The sequence below is a fragment of the Salvelinus namaycush genome, chromosome 20 (assembly GCF_016432855.1).
Source record: "Salvelinus namaycush isolate Seneca chromosome 20, SaNama_1.0, whole genome shotgun sequence".
In the NCBI taxonomy this organism is placed as follows: Eukaryota; Metazoa; Chordata; class Actinopteri; order Salmoniformes; family Salmonidae; genus Salvelinus; species Salvelinus namaycush.
The window spans coordinates 32,167,718-32,185,705 of record NC_052326.1 but is presented as its reverse complement, the minus strand read 5'-3'; the positions used below and the strand labels follow the sequence as shown (position 1 = coordinate 32,185,705).

The 17,988-nt window shown below is 41.0% G+C and overlaps 1 protein-coding gene across 3 annotated transcripts in view; it reads left to right on the top strand.

Annotated features, from left to right (window-relative positions):
• LOC120065255 (SAP domain-containing ribonucleoprotein-like) overlaps window positions 1–17,988 on the top strand; it is a 49,794-nt gene that overhangs the window by 10,359 nt on the left and 21,447 nt on the right. The window contains exon 10 of one of the 3 annotated variants that reach the window (XM_039016090.1): window positions 12,462–12,482. The exons of the other annotated variants lie outside the window; for them this stretch is intronic. Within the exon in view, the coding sequence (XP_038872018.1) occupies window positions 12,462–12,467 (6 nt within the window). The 3' untranslated portion in view covers window positions 12,468–12,482. Of the gene's footprint in view, window positions 1–12,461; window positions 12,483–17,988 lie in introns of those variants that run through there. 3 annotated transcript variants of the gene reach the window in all.

Genomic DNA, 17,988 nt, shown 5'->3' with positions numbered 1-17,988 from the left:
GCTGTTGTGCAGTGGTTGCACAGCCTTTCCTCTACAGGGAGCCAGGTTTTCATGTGTCTACCCTTCTCAATGGCAAGGCTGTGCTCACTGAGCCTGTACTTTGTCAAGGTTTTTCTAAGGTTTTGATCAGTAACCATGGTCAAATAGTTAGCCACGGTGTACTGTCGATATAGGGCCAGATAGCACTGCATTTTGCTTTGTGTTTGTGCTTGTGTTTCCCAATAAGCAATGTAGTTTTGTTTTGACTGTGTTGTAATTTGGTTTATTCTGATTGATTAGATGTTCTGGTCCTGAGGCTTTAGTGTGTTAGTAGAACATGTTTGTGAACTCAGCCCCAGGACCAGCTGGATGAGGGGACTATTTTCTTTGCTCAGCTCTTGGCATTGCAGAGGTTGGTAATGATATGAGAGGGGGCACTGTATTTTAGATGTTTCCAAAACTTAATTGCTCTTTTTTGAGTTTTTATTCTTGGTCAATATTGGCTGAATTCTGCCCTGCATGCATTGTTTGTAGTTTTCCTCTGGACATGTAGGAGAATCTTACTGAACTCTGCATGCAGGGTTTCAATGGGGTGTTTGTCCCATTTGGGGAAATCTTGTTTTTGCAAGTGGACCCCACACCTCACTGCCATAAAGTGCAATTGGTTCAAATTCAATTCGTTTTAGCCAAATTTTAATAGGTATTTCAATTTGAATTTGTTTTTTAATGGTGGAGAATGCCCTGCGTGCCTTCTCTCTCAGTTCATCACTGCCTCATTAAGGTGTCCAGTTGAGCTTATTTTTAAGCCTAAATAATTGTAGTGTGTGCAGTACTCTATATATATATATATATATATATATATATATATATATATATATATATATATATATATATATATATATATATATATTTATTTATTTTTGAAAATGTTACCACCTTTTCTCCCCAATTTCGTGGTATCCAATTGTTAGTAATCACTATCTTGTCTCATCGTACGGGCTCGGGAGAGACGAAGGTCGAAAGCCATGCGTCCTCCGAAACACAACCCAACCAAAGCCGCACTGCTTCTTAACACAGCGCGCATCCATCCCGGAAGCCAGCCGCACCAATGTGTCGGAGGAAACACCGTGCACCTGGCTTACCTTGGTTAGCGTGCACTGCGCCCGGCCTGCCACAGGAGTCACTGGTGCGCGATGAAACAAGGATATCCCTACCGGCCAAACCCTCCCCAACCCGGACGACGCTAGGCCAATTGTGCGTCGCCCCACGGACCTCCCGGTCGTGGCCGGCTGCGACAGAGCCTGGGCGCGAACCCAGAGTCTCTGGTGGCACAGCTAGCGATGCAGTGCCCTAGACCACTGCGCCACCCGGGAGGCCCTGTACTCTATATATTTTGTACCAATTGAGAACTTCGGTCTAATTCCCTGAGATCTGGATCTCCTCTGGAAAATCATTATTTTAGTCTTTTTGTGGTTTACTGCCAGGGCCCAGGTCTGGCAGTACTGCTCTAGCAGGTCCAGGCTCTGCTGTAGGCCATGTGCTGTGGGTGACCGCAGGCATAGGTCATCTGCGAAGAGTAGGCATTTCACCTCTGAATTGTGGAGACACCAGGGGCTGAGGATTTTTCTAGAATAGTGGCCAATGTTTACATACCCTACATTACGCATCTCATATGTATATACTGTACTCTATACCACCTACTGCATCTTGCCATCTTTATGTAATACATGTATCACTAGCCACTTTAAACAATGCCACTTAATATAGTGTTTACATACCCTACATTACTCATCTCATGTATATACTGTACTCTATACCATCTACTGCATCTTGCCATCTTTATGTAATATATGTATCACTAGCCACTTTAAACAATGCCACTTAATCTGTCTCTGTCTGTCTGTCTCTCTGTCTCTCTCGGCACGTATCTTTCTCTCTGTCTCTCTGTCTGTCTCTCTCTCTGTCTCTCTCTCAATTCAATTCAATTTGCTTTATTGGCATGACGTAACAATGTACATATTGCCAAAGCTTATTTACAATATAAAAATGAGAATCAAAATTGTCAACGGGACAACAGTAACAACAATAACCAAGTGTCAAAATAACCATACATTCAACAATAACAATAAACATACAGTAGAGTACATGTGCAGGTTGATTGGTCTGTCAGATACTGTCCCTCAACTTATGGCAGGCAGCAATGTAGTGCGCTGCCAACCCACAGCTCTCTGCGTCCTCCCCCAACAGGACTGGTAGCCTACTCTCATCAGAGAGGTCTTTGAAACCTTGAATAAGAGTTTCAAATTTGGGGAAATGACACTCTAATTGTTTTATATTTTTGACATTTTGTCAGAAAATGCAGCTCCGTCTCAGGTTCTGCTGTTGTGCAGTGGTTGCACAGCCTTTCCTCTACAGGGAGCCAGGTTTTCATGTGTCTACCCTTCTCAATGGCAAGGCTGTGCTCACTGAGCCTGTACTTTGTCAAGGTTTTTCTAAGGTTTTGATCAGTAACCATGGTCAAATAGTTAGCCACGATGTGCTGTCGATTTAGGGCCAGATAGCACTGCATTTTGCTTTGTGCTTGTGTTTCCCAATAAGCAATATAGTTTTGTTTTGACTGTGTTGTAATTTGGTTTATCCTGATTTGATTGGATGTTCTGGTCCTGAGGCTTCAGTGTGTTAGTAGAACAGGTTTGTGAACTCAGCCCCAGGACCAGCTGGATGAGGGGACTCTTTTCTTTGCTTTTCTCTCTGTCTCTCTGTCTCTCCTCTCTCGTTTTGTAATGGTGTCTCTGTGTCTCTCTCTCTCTCTGTCTCTCTGTGTCTCTCTCTTTCTCTCTCTGTGTCTCTGTGTGTGTCCCTCTCTGTGTCTCTTTCTCTCTTTCTCTTCTCTCTCTCTCCTCTCGTTTTGTAATGGTGTCTCTCTCTCTGTCTCTCTCTCTCTGTGGCTCTCTCTCTCTCTCTCTGTGGCTCTCTCTCTCTTTCTCTTCTCTCTCTCTCTCACTCTTTCTCTCTCTCTCTCGGTGTCTCTGTCTGTCTCTCTCTGTGTCTCTGTCTGTGTCTGTCTCTCTCTCTGTGCCTCTGCCTCTGTCTCTCTGTGTCTGTCTCTCTCTGTGTTTCTGTGTGTCTCTCTCTCTCTGTCTCTGTGTCTCTCTCTCTCTCTCTCTGTGTCTCTCTCTCTCTCTCTGTGTCTCTCTCTCAAATTCAAGCTGCTTTATTGGCATGAAAAACATTGTCAATATTGCCAAAGCAACAATGTATACAATATACATTGTAATACAATTATAAACAATGACAAATAATAATATAGAATGGCAGTAAATAATAGTACAAAATTAAATATAAAAATAATAACAATAAAATGGTAACAGTCAATAGTCGAATGTAATGTAATAAATATAAAAATATAAATGGAAAATTAAACTAACTAATTTATAACTAAATAACGGTCATCTTCACCATTACATCGGTACTACAACTACTATCATCATTAACACTACTACCACCACCACCATCACTAAACTGCTATCATTACCATTACCACCCATACCACTACTATTTGGAATGATAAACAACAACAATAATAGTAATAACAATAACAGTAATAACAATAACAGTCATAATAAGTAAGTTACTGCTTACTATGCAGATGTTATTATTCAGTGTCCCTCAGGCTATGGCAGGCAAATACATATTTGGCTGCTAGAGGAGCCATTGCTCCTTCGCCCATGAGTATTTTTGGGTTTTCCTCTGGGTTTAATAAGTTAAAATTTGGAATAAATGTAGTCATTTCTGTGAATAATGAATCTCTTGCTGAGGAATATTTATCACAGTAAAGGAGAAAGTGCATCTCTGTTTCTACCTCCCCTGTCAGGCAGTGACCACATACACGCTCCTCTTTGGGTAGCCATGTCTTTTTATGGCTGCCGGTTTCTATTGCCAATCGGTGGTCACTCAGCCTGTACTTGGTAAGGATCTGTCTCTGCTTCGTATCTCTGACACAGTAGAGATAATCAGCCAATTCATATTCTCTGTTTAGGGTCAGATAGCAATTTAGTCGGCTTTGGGATTTTGTTTCGTTTTTCCAATGTTGTAAATGTGAGTCCTTTGATTGGTTCATGATTTTGTCTATTGGAATTCTTTCTTTTGAAGCAGTGCTGGTATCAGCTTGGTTGGTTAAGTCCAACACCAGCTGACAGAGGGCTCGTTTCTGGGCTCAGCTCTTGGGTTTGAAGTGCTTTAAATTGCAGACTCGAATTTGGACTTGAATTTAGATGTAGCCAAAATTTTTATGATGTTTTCTGTATTTTCATTATTACTGGAAAGCGGCCCAATTTTCTTTGAGTGCATTCACTGCCATATTAAAGTTTCCCGATGCAGATATTGTCAGACCAAGGTAGGTGTAATTTTTAGTGTGTTCAATTATGGTGTTGTTCAGGGTGAATTTATATTTGTGTTTCTGACATCTGTTTTTTTGTGGAAAATCATGATTTTAGTTTTTTGAAAATTTACTGCCAGGGCCCAATTATGGCAATATTGCTCTAGAATATTAATGTTCTGTTGAAGACCTTCTTTGGTTGGTGATAGAAGTACCAAGTCATCAGCATATAGCAGGTATTTCACCTCTGTGTCAAATAGTGTGAGTCCTGGGGCTGGAGAATGGTCCAACATGTCTGCTAATTCATTGATATAAATGTTGAAAAGATTTGGACTCAAACTACAGCCTTGTCTCACACCTCGACATTGTGAAAATAATTCTGTTCTTTGGTTTCTGATTTTTATTGCACACTTGTTTTCTGTGTACATACATTTTATTAAGTCATACACCTTACCACCAAGCCCATTTTGTAGAATAGCCCTTCGTGCCAAATAGAATCAAACGCTTTTTTAAAGTCAATAAAGCAAGCAAAGATTTTGCCCTCTTTTTTTGGGTGGACGTGTTTATTAATTAGTGTGTGTGTGTAAGGTGTATATATGGTCAGTAGTGCGATGGTTAGGGAGAAAGCCAATTTGACATTTAGATATTACATTTTTTTCTTGAAGAAAGGGTTGAATTCTTGAATTCAAAATGCTACAGAAAACCTTTCCCAAGTTACTGTTTACGCAAATTCCCCTGTAATTATTGGGGTATGATTTGTCTCCACTTTTGTGGATAGGGGAGATGAGCCCCTGGTTCCAGACATCAGGGAAGCAGCCAGACGTTAAAACCATGTTGAACAATTTAAGCACAGCATTTTGCAACTCAGGTGTGCTGTTTTTCAGCATTTCATTTCTGATGTTGTCTAGACCACAAGCCTTCTTTGATTTAATAGATTTGAGCTTTTCATTTAGTTCTTGTTGGGTTATTGGGTAATCTAATGGATTTTGGTTGTTTTTAATGACTGATTCAAGGATGTTCAATTTTTCTTTAATTTCTAATTGGTTCTGTTTTAAGTCTTTTTGTGGGATGTTTTTGTATAGATTATCAAAATAAGTTTTCTAAATTCCTACTTCTTGTGGCTTTGTTGTGCTTAAATTGTTCCACATGTCCCAGAACTGATTTTGGTCAATTGCGTTTTCAATTTCATCAAGTGTCTTGTTGGTATAATTCAGTTTCTTGCGTTTCAGTGTATGTTTATACTGTTTCAAAGTATTCATATCGTAGCTCTGGGTTGTTTTGCTGCTTATGTTTTTTGTTTGACATTTGTCTTAGGTGTTTTCTAATTGTTTTACATTCATTATCAAACCATTTGTCAGAAACATTTTGTTTTTTGTTTCTGATGTCGCATTTCTTTGGTTTTCTCAAATTTGCTTTCGATGCTGCTTTTTGGAATATGCAGTTGATGTATTGAGTAGCCGAATTGACACCATCTTTATTGTTTTGGTATTGTGAGTTATTGAAAAACTGTATAGAGTTCATAATTTCATTTGAGTTCAATGTTTCAATGAATCTCTCTGCACTGTTTGGAGCCCATCTATACAATTGGTTTATGTTGTAGAGTTTATTGGGCTGTTTTTTTTTTTGAATGAATATTGCCGGTTAATTTCTTCAGAAACACGTTGATCTGACTGTGATCTGACAATGGTGTCTGTGGTCTGACAGTGAATGCACTAATGGAGGAGGGGTCAATGTCCGTGATGGCATAATCGACTACACTTGTCCCAAGAGCTGAGCAGTAAGTAAACTGACCTAAAGAGTCCCCTCTGATTCTACCATTAAGCATGTACAGGCCTAAGGCTCGACAGAGATCCACTAACTCCTTCCCATTTTTGTTCAGTATTTGGTCAGGACTGTTTCTATTATTTATAATAGGGCTACTGTACAAGGAGGGGTGTCCAAATATATGGTGGTTACCTCCCGCATCAGTGTAGTCAGGCTCAGAACCTGTTCTTGCATTGAAATCTCCACAAAGAAGCACTTTACCCTCTGCCTGAAATGTAATGATTTCTGTATGGAGATTGTCAAAAAACTGATCATCATAATATGATGAATCTGAAGGAGGAGCATAAGCTGCACATATGTATACATCTTTGTCACAATAGATTGTACCTTTGTTAAGTTTTAGCCAAATGTGACTGGTACCTTTTTTCATTTCAATCAGTGCTAAGTCCTGCTTATGCCAAATGATGATTCCACCTGAGTCTCGGCCCCGTTTAACATTTTTATGTTTGATTGATGGTAGTAAACTTTCTCTATAGCCCGAGGGACACTGAGTATCTATGTCTCCACGACACCATGTTTCCAGTAGGATTATGATGTCCTGTCCCTTGATGTTTTTAATCAATTCTGGATTTGTTGTTTTATAACCAAAATGTGAAGAGTATAGGCCCTGGATATTCCAAGAGCTGATAGTTAATGATCTCATTTATAATAAGTGATATTCACTGGTTTGAGTAAAGTACATTGAAAAAAAAATAATAATAATAATTATATATATATATACACACACACACCATTACATATAATTATTAGTATAATACCAGTGCCAATAAAATAAATAATAGTTGTAAACAAATTAAGAATGGAATAAGATTGCAAAAAAAAAAAATGCAATGCAATCTGCAACCCTGTGTGTGAATTAAATGGTCTGTCTAGCACAGTAGTCTGCATATTAGATGCAGCAGTTGGCGCACTTCTCCTATTTCTGATTGTTCTAGGTGTCTTTTGCCAGAGGTTACCTCAGCATATGTAGGCTGATGATCTGAATGATACATGGTGTGGACTGCATCATGTGGTGTACTTCTCTGAAGGACAGTGTTCTGCCCGTCCCTAGAGTAGTGGTCAGTGATGGGCCGGGTCCAGTAGAGCTGTGGTATGATGGGCCGGGTCCAGTAGAGCTGTGGTGTGATGGGCCGGGTATGTGTGTGTCTCTTTCTCTCTCTGTGTGTCTGTCTCTCTGTCAGAGAGTAATGCCCTCGCCAATTCGTTGACATATATGTTGAAGAGGGTGGGGCTTAAGCGGCATCCCTGTCTCACCCCACGGCCCTTTGGGAAGAAATGTGTGTTTTTTGCCAATTTTTTCCGCACACTTGTTTGTGTACATGGATTTTATGTCGTATATTTTTCCCCCACTTTCCATCTATTTGTATAGCAGACCCTCATGCCAAATTGAGTCGAAGGCTTTTTTTGAAATCAACAAAGCATGAGAAGACTTTGCCTTTGTTTTGGTTTGTTTGTTTGTTTTCAATAAGCGTGTGCAAGGTGAATACGTGGTCTGTCCTACGATAATTTGGTAAAAAGCCAATTTGACATTTGCTCAGTACATTGTTTCCGCTGAAGAATTGTACGAGTCTGCTGTTAATGATAATGCAGAGGATTTTCCCGATGTTGCTGTTGACGCATATCCCACGGTAGTTATTGGGGTCAAATTTGTCTCCTCTTTTGTGGATTGGGGTGATCAGTCCTTGGTTCCAAATATTGGGGAAGATGCCAGAGCTAATGATGATGTTTAAGTATAGCCAATTGGAATTTGTTGTCTGTATATTTGATCATTTCATTGAGGATACCATCAACACCACAGGCCTTTTTGGGTTGGAGGGTTTTTATTTTGTCCTGTAGTTCATTCAAGGTAATTGCATAATCCAGTGTGTTTTGGTAGTCTTTAATAGTTGATTCTAAGATTTGAATTTGATCATGTATATGTTTTTGCTGTTTGTTCTTTGTTATAGACCCAAAAAGATTGCAGAAGTGGTTTACCCATACATCTCCATTTTGGATAGATAATATTCGTGTTGTTTGTTTAGTGTTTTCCCAGAAGTGGCTTTAGAGTCTATGGATTCTTCAATTACATTGAGCTGATTTCTGACGTGCTGTTCCTTTTTTTTTTCCGTAGTGTATTTCTCTATTGTTTTAGTGATTCACCATAGTGAAGGCATAAACTCCGGTTTTCCGGGTCTCAAACCATTTGTCATTGTTGTTCATTATCTTCGGTCTTCTATTTGAATTTTTTAGATTTGATAGGGAAGCGGGGAGGTCAAATATACTGATAAACTTTTTATCCAGGAAGTTGTCTAAAAGGGATTGAATTTGTTGTTGACTAATTGTTTTTTGGTAGGTTTCCAAACTACATTCCTTCCATCGATAGCATTTCTTAATATTACTCCGCTCCTTTGGCTTTGATGCTTCATGATTTGAGTATTGCTCTGTTCAAGTAGACTGATTTTGCTGTGGTCTGATAGGGGTGTCAGTGGGTTGACTGTGAACGCTCTGAGAGACTCTGGGTTGAGGTCAGTGATAAAGTTGTCTACAGTACTACTGCCAAGAGATGAGCTATAGGTGTACCTACCATAGGAGTCCCCTCGAAGCCTCTCTCTGTCTCTCTGTCTGTGTGAAGCTGAGAGGGGTTTTTCCTTTTTTTGGTACACACCTGCTATATTATTGAAGTTTATTTTGAAGTGACATACGGCATTCTGATAGCTTTAATACTGTGATCTCTGTGGCATCTCTGTCAATTGATCTGTTAACCCTTTACAGTTGTGGGAACTGGCTTCAATGGATAGGGCTAGCCTAAATTGAAATGTTTCTTACAGAAGAAATATGAAAACAGTGTGCATAACCATGGTAGCAATTGAAAGGAACAGTTTGGAGATGATGGGAAAATTATTAGACCAAAAGGTGAGTACACAACAGTTCACAGTACTTTTGCCACATTTTGTTGATTAGGAAATTGGAAAATGTGGGGTAGGTGCAACAAAAGACATAAAAATGACAAGGGTTTGATTGAGGACTAACTGGTGTCTCCAAGTGGCCACACCTCTCCAAAGTGTGCAGGGTTCCCTAAACAATTTCAGTGCTCTTTTATGACTCAAAGAAGAGTCTTCAACTATAAGGTACTTTTTTTTGAACTCACCTAGCTGTGCCGTTGAGGATTATACTTTTTTTTTTTTTTTTAACTAGGCAAGTCAGTTAAGAACAATTTCTTATTTGCAATGACGGACGATGCTGGGCCAATTGTGCGCCGCCCTATGGGACTACCAATCATGTCCGGATGTGATACAGACTGGATTTGAACCAGGGACTGTAGGGACGCCTCTTGCACTGAGATGCAGTGCCTTAGACCGCTGCGCCACTCGGGAGCCCACTCGGGAGCTAGAGCAAGCACACTTGTAGTTGTTTAGTTTGGAACACTACCCTGCATCCCAGCCATCACAGTTACTGTTAAAGCAATTCAGAAACGGTCCATTATAAATCATGATCTTGGTCAGGTGGGCATGGTTTGAAAGCTTGTTCTATTGCCAAGATGACTTTCTAAGTTATAAAATACAATCTTAGTGTTACGCCTTCACAAGGCAATTCAGAGAAACAGATGGTAATGTTGGTGGAGTCATGAGTGCATTCGGGTGCATGTTGGAAGTGAAGCTAAGGCTGTTAGTAGTATACAGTCATGTGTAGCGTGCTATTGAAAACATTGTCACCGTTTGGCAGTCAATTTGTTTATCATCTGTTTTGACCTTGACGAAAGGTAATCAATGAACCTGCCTTAACCCTTACCTCACCCCTTTGACACATTTGAATCCTCCCTTTTGTGTTTTGTGTCGTCGTCCCTCCAGTTAAGAGGCCTATGCTGTGAGGGGAGGGGTTCATCAGATTTTTGTCAATACCCCCTCGCCCCCTGCTCGAACCCACCGTCCTGGTGGATTGTCCTTGAGAGGCTTTCTCTGGTCAGGGATAATGGCTAGTGACAGGACAGAGAAAGGCCCTGGCAGCCATGGTAATTGTTACAGAGAAGGGGACTGTCATTGCGGTCGGCCGGCCACCCCTTCAAGGAGAGAATGGACCCCGGAGAGAAGAGCTTGCTCGTCCACCTCAAAGCTATTGTGCCAGAGCGGCAAGGCCAGGCTGGGGAGAGAAGGCCACAACAGTAGCACATGGGAGCCGGCTCTAGGGGCAGCAGAACACCTCATTGTTCTGTCAGGACTGAGGTTCAGTAGTTAGTAGAGCAGGGAGATTGAACTGCCTTGCCTTCAGGGCTCCCTCCGTGTTCTATTCTGTGGACTCTTTGTGCTTTATTGAAAAAGCTTTGCTCTGTAACAACATGATGTGCTGCTACACTCATCGTCACAGTGGAGAATCTTGTCCATTCTCATCTGCTCAGAATCGATTTTGATGCCATCACCCTATTGGTGTTGTTTTCCCTCACGTTCAGTTCAACTTATTATTATTTTTATTATTGCTGCCTTGTTGTTCTGTCAACGGAACGCTACATTCCTTTCCTCCAAATATGTGCTGTCTCACTCCAATTGAGCTGGTTAAACGTAAAAGCCAGTGAACGGAGAAACCTCAATAGGCGAAAATAAACAATTGCATTGGTCCAGGAGTACAGCAGGGGAGAGCGGAGGGAGAAAAGCTCCCCCTAACGTGGTAAGATTCCCATGGCGACTTACGCACTTAGGACTCTCTCTGTTTAATGGACGATCTCGTAAAGTACTTCAGAAGTAGATTTATTTTCTTTTAATGCCGTTTTTATTTGAGGGGCGGGGGTTGGACGTGGGTTCACATATTCACTAACACACACACACAATTTGTTCTTCACTTGTCCAGCGCTAGCCCTCAGTCCATTGTTTGCAAGTGAAAGGCTCTTGTTTCAGCTGTGTAACTAAATCAAGAGCTCTTTCCACACAGAGGCCTGCACAGCCTCACTCCTCCAGATTGTGTCCGTTCGAGTGGCCGGGGTATTAACTGTGTTCCCCCATTGTTAGGAGAGCACCCCCACAACCCTAAACCACTTGCCCCCACGCCCAATTTCTCCCGTGGTCCAAGTTTATGCCCCCGCATCTCTATGTTTCTAATTCAACCCTTTTAGAAAGAGAGCAGTGAAGAAGCTTGGTCAGTGATCCCATTAGAAAATGAGACAATTTATGGTTCGAATTTAAAATAAATGAATGAAAATTAGCAATTCCAATCTACTATTTATATGATCATAGAGCCATAGGCTATATATTTTCTATGTATCAGTAAGCTTATATGAAGGCCTCCCACTGACATTTTTTTTAACGTATTGAATGTTAGTTATTTTTTATGGGTTAAGGTAAACAAGTCCTGGTGCCTTGTTGTAGAAAAGCCTGAGCCCTGTGAGAAGTGCACATGGGATTTACAAGGTTGGGAGGGAGTACCCATGGGTTCCTAACCCTAGGACCTGACCCTCAGGCTGGGTCAGTGGCTTTCACTCTGGCCTGCTGTGAGCAAAACCTTCTGGTGCTTACACAACACACACACACACTCTGCTCTCTATCAAACCCTCCCTCTCGTTCCTTTCTATGTCTTTCCATGTATCCCTCTTTGTATGTCATTATGGCGGTTCTCTGTCAGCTAACCCACTTTGCAGTTACGCAGGGACATGAGGAGCCTTTTTTAACAGGGTTTGTTTTTATTCTTGTTTCAATTGGGTAACCCTTTTAAGTTTGCTTGTTTGGTAAGGCCTTCATACACCATTACTCAATTGCATCTGCTGTTGGTATTGAATGATCTATTAAATGGTCTCCCTCAGCACCCTTATTGTTTTTACTGTTGTTTACTATGAAAAGGCCCCATCTCTTTGTCTTGTTACATTACGTTCACTGTTTTACGTCTGTATAACAATTTGTACCAATTTGAAAGTTGGTATTGTCTTTTTAAGCAAAGTAGAAGTCAAATGATAGCCTTCTGGTAATGATGTTCCTGTGATTTAGTATTAACAGATGGTGATTGTAGTGTTAGATCTGTTTGAGGAAACTCATTATTACTTCAGTAAATAATGAGCAAATCAAATAATTAGCAATGCAAATCCCTGCTCCTGAATGATGAACCAACCCATCACTGCCCCTCTCCCCCCGCACGCCGCGGTACAGTAGGATGTTCTCCAGCATTATGTAATTGCTCAAAGAAGCCTAGTCACTGAGCTATGCATGGTTAGGGCCAAGGGAGCTTTAGTTACCAGTGATCCCTCACCCCCACTACCTTTTCATATCCAAATCTAATTTCCTTGCGGACTTGTTTACGACAAAAGCCTCATTACTCCACCTAGGCCTGATGCGGAGCGACCTGGAGAGAAGGGGAGCGGCTCTAATGAGGGTGCCCCCGGGGGCAGGGACCCAAGGGCTGGTGACCCTCCCGTGGACCTGGCAGTGTCTGGGGAGGCCTGCATGGACTAACACAATTGTTTAAATGTCTAATTAGGAAACCAGCTGGTGTTGGGGAGGGAAGTGAAAGGTAGAGGTAGATTAGCTGGAGAGAGAAAAGTAACAATTGAAAAGGTAAAGATCTGTGAAGGAACAATGGTTTACTCTTCAATTAGAGGTTTTTATGTCATGGCTTGGCAACTGGAATACCAGTACTGGCAACATGTTTTATCTGAGGGTGTTTTCATTAATTTGCTCTCTGAGGTTACAACAAATTGTATCAATTTAATTGTTTATTAATTCTTAGTGCTCCATTCTTGTTGCATTCAGACCAGCAGGATTCGACACTGCTCCCAAAACAGACGCATTTGCGACCGTTTGACTTGGCAGTGCAACACACATTTTTAATTGGTTGCAAGGGTGACAGTGATTAAAAAATATATATATATTTGAACCTGGTCACGTTCGTTTTTGGTTCACAATTTGCATTTTTTAAATTATGATTTATTCCAACTAATGTGCAATTGACCTAAAATAAACAAACTTTCTGAAGAGGCAACAATGGCATGGGAATGCAGGGGAGGTTTTGGAAACCCTCCGGGGTTGTCGATCAATTGGGCCATTGAGAAAAATTGCATTTTTAAAAATCTATAATTGATTTAAAAAAACGGATGGATTCCCGGAGCTGTTTTTATGTTGATTAGTTATCGCACACATATAGCATATAGATAATCTCTCGGGCAGAGGGAACGTGCAGCTCTCAAACAGCTGGTTGTTGCGTGGAAGAAAGCAGTAGGAAAGATGTAAGTTATATCTACCAGTAAATGCTAAGGCAAGAAAAGGTATTCAAACCAGGTATTTAAAGCATTCAACGTCTTGGTTGAATATTAGCGATGCGGAATACAGTCATCATGGAATAGCCTACCTCGAAAATCAGACATTTCCTCTAGGCTATTTGGTCCTTGAAATGTCATTGGTTATGGTAGCCAATTTAGAACTTCTACTACTCCAAAATAATTATTCTGTAATTTAATTTTGGATCAGTTTTTATAATGGATGTAGCTGCTTTACCGCCGTTGCTATTGAAGGGTGTTGCTAGTCTGTTGCGGTAAAACCATGTGCGAGACAACATCGAATGTTGGCTTGAACTTGGTTTCCCATACAAAGGGACACGATATTTGGTCGCTTTCTCGATTTTAAAACATAATACAGTAACCCCTCAATAACTCTCCATCTCAAATGTCAAGACTGACTAGCTACCACATGGACAATTCATTAGTGTTTGTTTTGGGAGCATGCTGTCTATTTAGTCAGACATTGCACACATTATTCTGACAGAGTATTTTAGAATGTAAAAATATTGTGACTGTCAATGCATAATACGTACCATTGGATAGGTCTTTTGCAAAATGCATTATTCTTAGTGGTGATGCATACATTTTGGGGGATGTTTTCTTTTGATAGGTAATTACAACAATTAAATATAAAATGTAGGTCCATAAATTACAATTTAAGTGCTTGAATAAGTCCCTGAATTTGACTTGCCAATGTCTGTATGAACCCAATGTAGTCAACTTGCTCAGCCCACAAATTAATGACATGTTGTACACATCATTCGCGTTCCTGTTAGATCTTAATGCGGGCCAGTATTATTTTCATTCGGGACAGTGGCTTTTAGTTGGTACTGGCCCAGTGTGTCACTGGCAAATGTACCTGAAGGTCGAGCCTTGCGATGCGCGTAGGGCCTATGTCTACCACTTTGTGTAGCTGTCTTCGGGTAGATGGCAATTAAAATGAAACTATACTGAACAAAAATATATGCGCAACAACGTCAAAGATTTTACTGAGTTACAGTTCATATAAGGAAATCGGTCAATTGAAATGAAAGAATTAGGCCCTCATCTATGGATTTCACATGACTGGGAATACAGATATGCATCTATTGGTCAAAGCTACCTTTAAAAAAAAATGGGCCTCAGGATCTCGTCACGGTATCCCTGTGCATTCAAATTGCCATCGATAAAATGCAATTGTGTTCGTTTTCCATAGCTTATGCTTGCCCATACCATAACCCCACCGCCACCATGGGGTACACTGTTTATAATGTTGACATTAGCAAACCGCTCGCCCACATGACGCCATACACTTAGTCTGCGGTTGTGAGGCCGATTGGACATACTGACAAATTCTCAAAAAAGATGTTGGAGGTGGCTTATGGTAGAGACATGAACATGACATTTTCTTCAGTCAGCATCCCAATTGCATGCTTCCTCAACTTGAGACATCTGTGACATTGTGTTGTGTGACAACTGCACATTTTAGTGGCCATTAATTGTCCCTAGTACAAGGTATACCTGTAATGATCATGCTTTTTAATCAGCTTCTTGATATGCCACACCTGTCAGGGGGATAGATTATCTGGGCAAATAAGAAATGCTCACAAACAGTGATGTAAACAAATATGTGCATAGAATGAGAGAAATATGCTTTTTGTGCTTATGGAACATTTCTGGGATCTTTTATTTAATCTCATGAAACATGGGACCAACACTTGACATGTTGCATTTATTTTTATTCCGTGTACAACGTAGCCTATGCCTACCTGGCAGAATCATGACTATTTGCATCAATCCAGTGGTCATTGTTTTGAAAACTCCATCAGAAGTGCGCTACAGAAACACCACTAGCCAAACAACTGTCTGGCTGGTTGGTGCACAACAAAAAATCGGGGATGCAAACTAGTCACCTTCTGGCGAAATTTGCCATTTTTAATTCAAAATCGGTGACCGACGTGATTCGTGTAGATCCGATAAGAGACGTTTGGGCTGGGGGCTTTGGATCGCTACTGGCTGTAAGCGAATGAGTGATGCGCGTTTGGAGCAATACTGGCTGTATCCAAGGCTCAGCCAATCGACCACAAAACAGAATGCAGCGCAGCACGCGACTGAAGGAAGAAGAGACAAACAATGTGCTAGTTACAGCATCAGCACGCGCTGAAAGAGCGGAGAGTGGAATGACAGTTACCAGCTACAGCAGCGCGTCCCCTGAATGATAACGGAGAGGTAGGCGAGGAGGTGATGAAGCGTACTTCATGAGCTGTAACCTAAAAACTGGCATTTGGAAAGTTTGAGGTGAGGGAGAAAGTGTGGTGGAACAAGCATTGTAAAGTATCTTGCTACAGTAGCTGGATAGAATTCTTAGCTAGCCAGAGAAATGTTGAGCAACATTAGTCAACTGATCAAATAATTGAGTTTATGGTGTGAAAATTAGCTGGCTAATAACGTCAGACAGCTAACGTAAACGCACTCACTTTTGTACATCGCCTTGGTCCGTACAATTGACCTTATTTTAGCGCCCCAAAAACGTAATACTTCCAGATCAACTGTAATGTCAATACCATTGTAAAGCACACTTTCTCCCCCCCGTCGGGGGGTGTGGAAGCGAAACTAATGCGTGATAGTGAGAAGGAGAAATGTTGTGTGGGAAAATTGCTTTTTTTCACTCGATCTGTCCAACTTATCACCTTATCGCCTCTAAAATGTAAATAAAACACTATAAAGAGTTTATATAATGTGTGATTACATACCTATTTGAAGGTTTGTGTCGAATTTGAATCGGGTTTTTAGGACGGTGCTAAAGCGATCTTCAGAAGGATTTTCAGAAGTGCAAATGCAAAATATGACTCGGTGTCCCCCCCATACCCCGTCACTGTCCATTTCTTGTTTTTAAACGATGAGAGAAGTGCTACACCTGGTGGAGAGAGATTGTAACATGCTGACCAGACCGGACACGTCGCGTGCGCGAGCGTTGCAAAATACATTTAGAAATCCATGTTATTAAATTATTGCACCCACACTGCTCGCGCGCGCCAACGAGCGTCTGCGACGCCAAGGGCTAAAATAGAACTCATTCCTATTTCTGACGCAGATCGCACTGCAAGTCCTGCCTCTCCCATCTCCTCATTGGTTTATAGAAGCAGGTACCCACGTGCCATCTCCTCATTGGTTATACCCACATGGGTGATTGAAAGACGAACTGTTTTGCCAGTAGTCGTGGTAATACAATGAAAGTTTAGATGCGATCACCATATAAGTTCAACGATGAAAAAGCCTGGAAGAGGAGAGATGACTAGAAACGAATCGGTTGGCCGTTTTATGTGTGGATTAATTGTCAGAGTAGAGGTCCTTGTGCATTTCAGGTAAAATAACAACTCAATGTTTATATCCCAGGACAAATTAGCTAGCAACAGCAAGCTAGCTAAAGAGGACAAATTAACGTTAGCTAGCAAGTGCAAGCTAACTAGCTAAATTGCCATACATGTTTAATGCTTTTCAACCTGTCCCCAAATTAATGTCATTGGTTCAGAGTTTGTTTTGATATTTTAACCTGCGTGTCGTGATTGCGTTTGGTGTGGGGGTGCAAAATAAATTTATGCACGATAGCGCACGATGGCGCATGCGCGCAGCCGGTTTGGGTTCCGTGTAAGACAGAAATAGTAGCTTTATGTGTGCTGTACGTTACGGCATGACACGTCACGATGTAACGAAGGGTCCGTTTTTTTCAACTATTCTCCAATACTATAGAGCCATTACCATGTCGATCAACGCTTGAATAGAAGCGTAGTTCATACCCCAGATTTTGAAGTCAACACATTCGCTACAGTCCCATTAGTTTTCTTTGCAGCCTCGTTTGAATGTCGCGGTTGTGCACATTTGTACGGAATGGGGTGAGTTTACGTTACAACATCAATGAGTTAACGTTAGTAACCTAACCATTCGCTATAGTATTAACTGGCATACGACTCCTTGCTGTTCCTGAAGTTATAACGCGTTAGTTGCTTACTGGACCCTGGCAATTTGTGTGAACTGTTAAGTTAACTTAGTTCGTTAACTAGAGTACCATCTGAACTAATGTTTTCACTTTACAGTATGGGGTTAATTTTCAGAACGAGAGAATTAGGTGAAAATGAGGCGTTGCTTGTTAAACAAGTGGATTCAGGGATCAAGTGTAGCTGGAGCTGGAAGCCACTATTGAGTTGAAAGGAACACCACACACTTTCCCTCATTTTCAATACCGTGGGGAAAAAAGGGGTATGCCAGGTGTACTCTGCCTGAAAGAGATCAATTATACCAACAAAGGGTATCATGCTCTGCTGGCACATTGTAGAATAGATGTCCACAGGCAGAAGTGTACGATGTAATAATGTGCAGTGTAGGCCAAATATATTGCTTTTGTTGTTGAATTTGAGAGTAACACGTGAGTGAGGGGGGTTTATTACATTTATTTTACTCGGTGAATGTTATTTTTGCACACGTAGTATTGTGCTTTTGATCGACGTCTACCATAGTGACCACTATAATAGAGCAAAAATAGAATGCCTGTTTCATTCTATTTCTACTTCAAGATGTTTTTTTCACAAGTGCAATAGTTAGA